Below are 8,323 nucleotides of genomic sequence, written 5' to 3' on the forward strand. Positions count from 1 at the left end.
TCCGGCCTGTAGGCAGGAAACCCTAAGCCCCACTCCATGTCGCGGACCGTCCGGCCCCTAACTACGGACCGTCCGCACCTGTGCAGCGAGCACCGCGTTCGGTTCTCACGCAGTGATTGGCGCCCCAAAAAGCACCAACAGATACGTGGGTTGAGTTGACATGCTCTTCGTCTCGTAATATAGTGCTCATAACCATTATTCAAAAATTATACCTAAGCACGAGAGATTCTAGAGAACGAAAAATAATTTTACATTGTTTAGTTGTAAAATTGAGGTAGGTGCTATATTGTTACTTGTGATTAAATTATGTTCATGATAGCGATTTCATCAAGAAATGGTCACTTTCTAGGACTAGCATCTGTACCAAAATGGTAGCGAAGGAGAGGAATCAAACGCCTTGAATTCTCCTTCCAAGTTTCGAAAGACCAAAAGATGATTCCTTCACCAAAAAAAAGACCAGAAATCAAATGAACAGCCCGGGCCGAAAATCAAAGACTGAGAAAGAGACTGCATCGCGTTAGAGATCAGATCTAAATTGGCAATGGCAGATCAATTTCGTTCTGGGAAGATCAGTGGAGTCAGAGCATCCCAAGGCAAAATTTCCCAGAGTTATTCTCCTTTGTCAAAAACACAAAGTTGACTATTAGAGAGGCTAAAGAGCAGGAGCAGTTTGATGGTTTTTTTCATTTGCCTATCTCTGAACAAGCGTATGATCAATACCTGGAGCTGCAGGAGTCTTGGGAGCAAATTGCCCTCAGTAACGCCCACGACCTTGGCGGTACATTTGGGGATCTGACAAATTCTCCTCTCAAAAAGCGTACAGATTTTTTATGGGCCAGACGCAGGTTCACCCTATTTACAAAATCTTATGGAAAAGCAAATGTCAGCCTAAGCATAGAGTCTTCTATTGGTTGTGGCTTAAAAATAGGCTAAATACCAGAGATATGCTGAGAAGGAGAAACATGAAGCTGGACTCTTATTCTTGCGAGAACTGCCTTTAACAAAGAGAGGAGACTCTCTATCATCTGTTCCTCAGATGCAATTTCGCGAAAACCTGCTGGAACTCAATTGGCATAACCCCACCCAGAATTTCTAATCCTGACGAGGCATCAGCGAACCTTAATCATCAACTTAACGTCCCCTTCTCTATGGAGGTTATTATTCTCATGACATGGAGCATCTGGAAAAGCCGAAACGAGTGGCTGTTTTCAAACAAAGATCCTTCGGTTCATCGCTGTACACAGGAATTCAGTAAGGAGCTGCGGTTGATCATGCACAGAGCGCGGGGATCTTTGACACCTCTATCCCGAATTGGCTAAGTCTGTGGCAGGCATAGGAGTAGTGCTTCCTAATCTACTGCATTTTAACTTTTGTAAAGAGACTAAGTTGTAACGTTTTCTTTTCACTTCTTTAATAAAATTCTCAGTAGGGGCCTCCTCCTCCTGATTCTTAAAAAAAAAGGTCCGGTTTGCATTCCTTACGAAACGAAAAGGTAGAGAAAAAAGAGGATTCGTATTTCATGCTGGCCCAGCTGCTGCTCACAAGCAAGGTACGTCCATACCATACTTGCCTTGACCTGCAGGCAGTTTGCGTAGCACATGTGGAAGAATAAACAATATGCAACGCTGCAGAAAAGCATGCACGCACGCAAGGCAGAATGCACCGCCATCCTAGCAAGCTAAGGACAGTGGACAGCCTTCAGCCCTAGCTAGGAAACCAATCGAACCAAGATCCAAACAACCTATCGACGACCAGCCGGCCGGCCGGCAGAGCGGAGAGAAGCTAGCTAGCTAGCTAAGCCATGGCCGAGCTCGCAGCCGGCGCCGTTGGCTCGCTCCTAGGCGTCATCCGCAACGAGATGTCGTTGCTGGGCAGCGTCCGGGGCGACGTGCAGTTCATCAAGGAGGAGATGGAGAGCATGAACAGCTTCCTGCTCCACCTGGCCAGGACGGCGCCCCCGGGCGGCGAGCACGACGAGCAGGTGCGCACCTGGATGAACCGGGTGCGCATGCTCGCGCAGGACTGCAACAACTGCCTCGACCTCTACCTGTACCGGGGCAACCCCGACATCCACCGCGCCAGGGGCGGCGTCAGGCGCTACCTGTGGTGCTGGTGGGTCCCCTGGTTCCTGCAGAAGCTGGTCGGGCAGCACCGCGCGGCCGTCCAGCTGGGCCTGCTCAAGCTCCGGGCGCGTGACGTCGGCGAGCGGCGGCTGAGGTACGGCGTAGAGATCCCCGGAAAGTCGTCGCCTCCTGTGGCTGGGGCAGCTGCTGCGACGCCACCGCCGCTGCCGTCGTCGTCGTCATGGGATTCAGTTCAGGCCGCTGCACCTGCCCCAGATGGGTACGACGACGAAGAAGACGGCGATCCTCAGCTCGCGGTGGCGGCTATGGCCACCGCCGATAGAAACGCCTTCATTGAAGCTTGCACTCTGGTGGACTACTTTCAGGCCAAGCTGGTGGAGTGGGTTGAATCACTTCAGATAGACGCCAGCGAGACGTTTTCCATCTCTGTTCTTGTACCGGAACGGGAACCACAACACATGATGGCGGACGCCATCGCTCTTGCACAAGAAGCTCTGATTTTTCCATCCGCGGGTGGGTTCCTCGATAACCTTGGCTACAACCGTGCTGTCTTGATCGACATCCCAGCAGTACACCTGGATATGTTGCCGCTAGGACCCAACGAGGCTCTATACTACATCCTGCGCCAGCTCAAACTCGAGTCTCAGTCCCATCCGCAGGATAAATCAGGCCAAGGGGAGGATGTCAATGATGGTCTTGATTCCTGGCAAGTTTACTGCAGAAAACTGGGCATCTACCATGAAAAAAAGCTCATGCTTCGTGAAATCAAGGAGAAAATAAAGGAAATGAAGATTGACGACAAGCTCGACAAGATCAAGAGTGCTATCCGCGATCGACGTTCCAAGGGCGCCCACCTGCAGCAGCTGCTTCAGCTGGAGCTTCAGCAGAAGAAGGACGTGGAGCAGCTGGACTTGGATTTACTTCTTCATCTGCTCCTCCAATCACAATCAGCATCGTCGGCTCAAGACCAACGGAAGGACGACGAAGGCATGGATAAATTACCAGAATGGGACGACAAGGTCATCGCAAAAATAGCCAGGAAGCTCAAGAAGCACATGGAAGCCACCGGTGAAGAAGAAGCCAAGGAGCTTAATAAAGAGCAGCAAACGGGAACAGAAGAAGAACAGGAAGGAAACAGACAAGTCGCGAGGCAGCAGCAGCACATAGCCCCAATTTGTCTCCCTGAAGATCAATATAAACAGATCCTGCTAGAAGTGTTCCCAAAGGCCGGCAGCAGCGAGCAGCAGAGGGACAGGCCGGCGGTGAAGCAGGAGGCTACAGAGGCGACGGCGCTGACTACAGTAGGGAATCATGCAGTAACAACAAGTGAACTTGGTCCGAACGGAAAAGCTGTTTTCGAGACTACAGTTGATCAGAAGATGGCCAAGATCAAGCAGAAGCTGAAAGAGCGGCTGAAGAGCTACGCGCTAGCGACCAAGATCAAGGAACACTTGAACTATGTCTGCCCCCTGATCATCCTCATAGTCAATGAGAAGATGGACGGATCCACATGGACCGAGACCAGAAACGCCTTGAGTCTGCTAGCCTGTGGCACCGATGCAATGATCGTCACTACCACGAGGAGCGCCCAGTGGGCTAAGGAATACTGTTACCCACAGCGGGAGCCTATCGAGTATTCCCTCGCCGGCCGCTACTACAGTACCGTGCTCCAGCTTGCAAGGTACCAGAAGGACGAAGACGGCGATAAGCTCAGAACGATTCATAAGATCTTGGAGGAGTGTGAGCCGGATGAACTGTGCATGAAAATCTTCACTCGTGCTCTGTACGCTAAACCCAGCAGGAGCAACGAAGAGCTAACGAAGCTGCATACCACCCTGCAGGAGGCTTCCAGAAAATCCTCAGCCAGTATTGCCAAGAAAATGTTCAAGTTCTCTTACAATGACCTGCCTAAAGAGTACAAGTCCTGCCTGCTGTACCTAGCTATCTTTCCCCTTGGACACGAGATCAGGCGGTCGACCTTGGTAGGGAGGTGGGTTGTAGAAGGGCTGATAACCAAGGAGGATTGGCCTAGCTCTGTGCGTGAGGCTAACCGGTGCTTTGATGTTCTCATCAGCCGGTGCCTTGTTTATCCGGTTGATACCAGCGCCACTGGAAAGGTCAAGAGCTGCATGGCAGGTGCTCCAGTTCATCAGATCATTACAAAGATTGCAAGGAACCAGCACATTTTGGAGACACGCCTGTCGCATCACCTGGCCCGCTACTTCTCGATTTTCAACGACCTTCGACTCCGCGGCTCTGAAACAATCAGTACTTTCTTTCAAGATCTGTCTAAATCGTCTCAGGTGTCCCTGCTCAAGGTACTAGATCTGGAAGGCTGTGGTTGCTTTGGTGGAAGGGACGAGCACTACTTCGTAGTCGTCTGCCGCAAGATGCTGCTGCTCAAGTATCTGAGCCTAAGGAGAACAAATCTACAAAAGCTGCCCAGCGAAATCAACAATCTGCATGAGCTGGAGGTACTGGATCTACGGCAGACCAGCGTGCCTGCGTCTGCAACGAAACATGTTCTGCTACACAAGCTGAAGCGCCTTTTGGGTGGCTCCACTAGTTCAGCTACGAGCTCCAGTGTCCTGATCCCTCACAAGATCGAGAAAATGACAAACATGGAGGTGCTTTCCAATGTAAGGGCACTAGCTAGTCATGACTTGACTGACATTGGAAGGCTATGCCAGCTAAGGAAGCTTGGTGTGGTTATTGGCGACAAGGAAAACCACCTCAAGGAATTGCTGCGATCAATCAGTGACCTGCAGGAGTCCCTCCAATCTCTATCGATCACTCTTCCCACAACTGTATGTGAGGGCACTCCTGCCAAAGAACTACCGGATGGTATTCAGTCCCTACTGAAGTACCCTCCTAAGCTTCTTGAGAGTCTATCCATCAGTGGAACGACGCAGATGGGCCGTCTTCTTCCATTGTTCAGTCAACACCGGGGTGGAGCTAAACTTGCCAAGGTGACCCTAAGTAACACCTGCCTGAACCAGGACGATCTGAAGCTCCTCGCCGATCTGCCCAGGCTACTGTGCATCAAACTCCAACACGTTGAATGCACCCCAAGCATCCTCACCTTCAGTGTGGAGAAATTCACAACTCTAAAGCACCTCTCTGTTGAGGGCTCCAACTTGACGGAGATCACATTTGAGTATGGAGCAGTTTCTGAACTTGAGAAGATCGTGCTGACTTCCACGAACATAGGTTCTATTTGTAGATCATGGAATCTCGTCAAACTAGATGAGGTCGAATTGGACAAGAGCAGTAGCAGGCTGGTTCCATCATTCGACGCTCACAAGCTGACTCTTCGTGGCGCGTTGCTTGAGCAAGGTGATCTAGAAACCATGGCCAACTGCAGAAATATGCGCTCCTTAGTGCTCAAGTCCTGTGGCATAAGCCAGAACAAGATTACCTTCAAAAAAGATGGGTTCCCGAAGCTAAACCTCCTTGCTGTTGACTGCCCTACCGTCACGGATATCGTCTTCACCGGGGGATCTGCTCCTAAGCTGGAGAAGATCATCTGGTCCTCGCCCACCTCTCTCTCGGGCATCCACGAGCTTCCCAGACTGAAGGAGGTCGAGTTCAGTGGCGATACGTTCCCTGGCGCAGTGAAAGAAGCAATTGAAAAACATAGGAACAATCCTACTCGTCGACATATTAAACCAGAAATTCAAGTCCCAGCAGAAGAAGGCAAACGAGAGGACAGCAATGGTGCCGCAAGGTTCTCTTTCTGCTGGAAGTAATATGCTTGACACCAGAGGACCCTCTCCTTCAATCCCATGGTGTGGTAACTATCTAACTACGGTTTGTGTTTGTGCTTGTGTGGTTATTTGCCATCGGTTCTGATTGCCTCTTAATGCCCATCTTCATCTACGAAGTCCATTGTTATGTATGTTTCTCCAATGGTTGGACCCGTTTGGATTTGTGTGGCTTTTCCTATGCATCTGGCCATTGTATGGCATGCATGGTTGGAATAAGTGTGAATGTGTGATGTTTGCGCTCATGGATGTGTGCTGTGTTTACAGAATGATTTGTTAATAAAATACAATGGAATGTATTGTACAATGTGCTTTGACTGGGTGCTGCCACTCAGATATTGTAGGGACGGATTCCTAATTACCAAGGGCTAACAAAGTTGTGACCACCAAGAGATAAATATGTTTTTTTTTGCATTCTTGCCGAAGTATATTGTTTTTTATTTAATGTAGGGTAGGTTTTTGACGTTAAATTCAAATATTATTTGTATTTGGCTTAGTTCCAAAACTTGAAAAATAAAAATAAAAATGTGTGCCAGCTTTCATGGTTTTCATCGTCGTCCTTTTTACAAAAGAGTCATTATACTTCGTTCCCTTCTAACTCGTGATTTAAACATGTGCATAGAGATGACAATGGTGACTTGAGCCCCGATTCACCACGAAGAATTTCTATATTAGGGGACGGGGAATGAGGAAGTTTTTTCACCCACAGGATGTAAACCCACAGGATGTAAACGAAAAAAAATCTACCCGGACAGGTAAACGGAGATAGGGATGGGATCCGTTAAACTTATATGTGACGATGTTTTCATATAATAGTTAATGATGAAAATAAATAATTACCTTGTCAAGAGATCATCTGTTATACCAATGTGTTCACTTTAATATACATAATATGATTTTTATACATCTAACAATGTGTATAAGTGATAATGTTATACATTAATAACAAATGAAGTACGCGGGGACGGGGATTTATCCCCGTGGGTAACAGGGATGGAGAAGAAATGTCCTTCACAAAAGTTCGTGGGATTCCCGTAAGAGAAAAATTCGTCACGGGGACGAGAACAAGGAGCTAAAACCCGACGGGACCCATTGCTATCTCCTAGCGTCGTGTGTTGTAACACGTGAAGCACATAGGTATGTTTCTCTGATTATCTCTCCCTTCTCACTTACGAGTGGAATGTTATCACATAGATAAGCCATGAGAAACCAGCTAAGCCTAACCCGACAGGAGGTCATACATAGCGCAATGCTATCACATATTACCACCTCGCTATCTAAAAGAGGACGAGTGATTGACTAAGCTATTTAAAAGGGGTCAGACTTATTTTTAACTCATACATTTCTCGGCCTTTTAGCTAAGATAAACTATAATATTTGTTCTTACATGAATCATATGTTCACTTTAATAATAAATTTATTTTTTATGAGTATTTCTCATTAGGATGGTTCACCACACTGATTTACTGGGTTCCGTCACAACAAACGAGCATTGTACTAGTATAACCTAAAATGGAGTTGTTCGAACCCAAAATGACCGTGCGGACGGTCCGGCCCGGAGGCCGGACGGTCCGCGGTCCGGACGGTCCGCGGTGGTGGCGCGGACGGTCCGCGCGTGCGCAGAGTCAGTTAGGGTTCCTAGTTTCTCGCGGGATTTGTTACCTAAAACCGCGGGATTAACTCGGAAATCAGTTGGAAGCGGATCCAGACCTCCCCCTTTATATAGATGAAGGGCTACGGCCGATTGAACCCCCAACAATCGAACAAATCAAGTCTATTACTCGTTTTTACCTTATGCATTAGGAGTAGTTCTAGTCTAGTTCTAGTTTAGCCCTAGTTTAGTATTCCAATCCCCAAATTCTCCGCCTCTCCTCGACTCTACGTCGATTAGAGGAGTCTAGGTCGGCCTGCCCGAGCCTAGACACCACCTAGGATCTCTCCTCCCCGACGGGGTCCCTCCCGGGAGCGAGATCCAGGCGTCGTCGGTGATCTTCCGCCGCCCCTGCGCACGCGCGGACCGTCCGGCCCCAGGGCGCGGACCGTCCGGTCGTCAGGCAGGGAACCCGGGCTCCTGCACCAGGTCGCGGACCGTCCGGCCCTGTGCCGCGGACCGTCCGCGCCTGACCAGAGGGCACCGCCGCCGGTTCTTCTTGAGTGATTGGCGCCTCCAAAAAGGTGTCAACATACTTTTGGCGACTCCACTGGGGATTAGGTGTCTAGACCTGCTAAAAATCGGCCCATAGATGGCCGGTTCTAAGGATCACACCAAGATCTCCACCACCAACATCATCAAGCCGGCCATGGAGGCGCTCCCGGCTGATGACCAAATGCCCTTTGAAGACCTCGTAATGCGCGATGAGAAGGAGGTGATGCGGCAATGGAACGAACAACGTGACAAGGAAGAGGCGGAACTGCTGCATAAACTCTCCGAACGGCGCAAGGAGGCGGCGGACAAGTACTTGTCACACTTCACGG

General features: G+C 49.3%; 1 protein-coding gene across 1 annotated transcript; it reads left to right on the plus strand.

Annotated features, from left to right (window-relative positions):
• Window positions 1–1,692: 1,692 nt before the first annotated feature.
• Window positions 1,693–6,149, plus strand: LOC103640747 (uncharacterized). The gene has a single exon (XM_008664237.4). It carries the CDS (start codon window positions 1,802–1,804, stop codon window positions 5,831–5,833), a length of 4,032 nt encoding a protein of 1,343 aa, XP_008662459.1. The 5' UTR covers window positions 1,693–1,801; the 3' UTR covers window positions 5,834–6,149.
• The last annotated feature ends 2,174 nt before the right edge of the window (window positions 6,150–8,323 follow it).

The sequence above is a fragment of the Zea mays genome, chromosome 10, assembly GCF_902167145.1.
Source record: "Zea mays cultivar B73 chromosome 10, Zm-B73-REFERENCE-NAM-5.0, whole genome shotgun sequence".
In the NCBI taxonomy this organism is placed as follows: Eukaryota; Viridiplantae; Streptophyta; class Magnoliopsida; order Poales; family Poaceae; genus Zea; species Zea mays.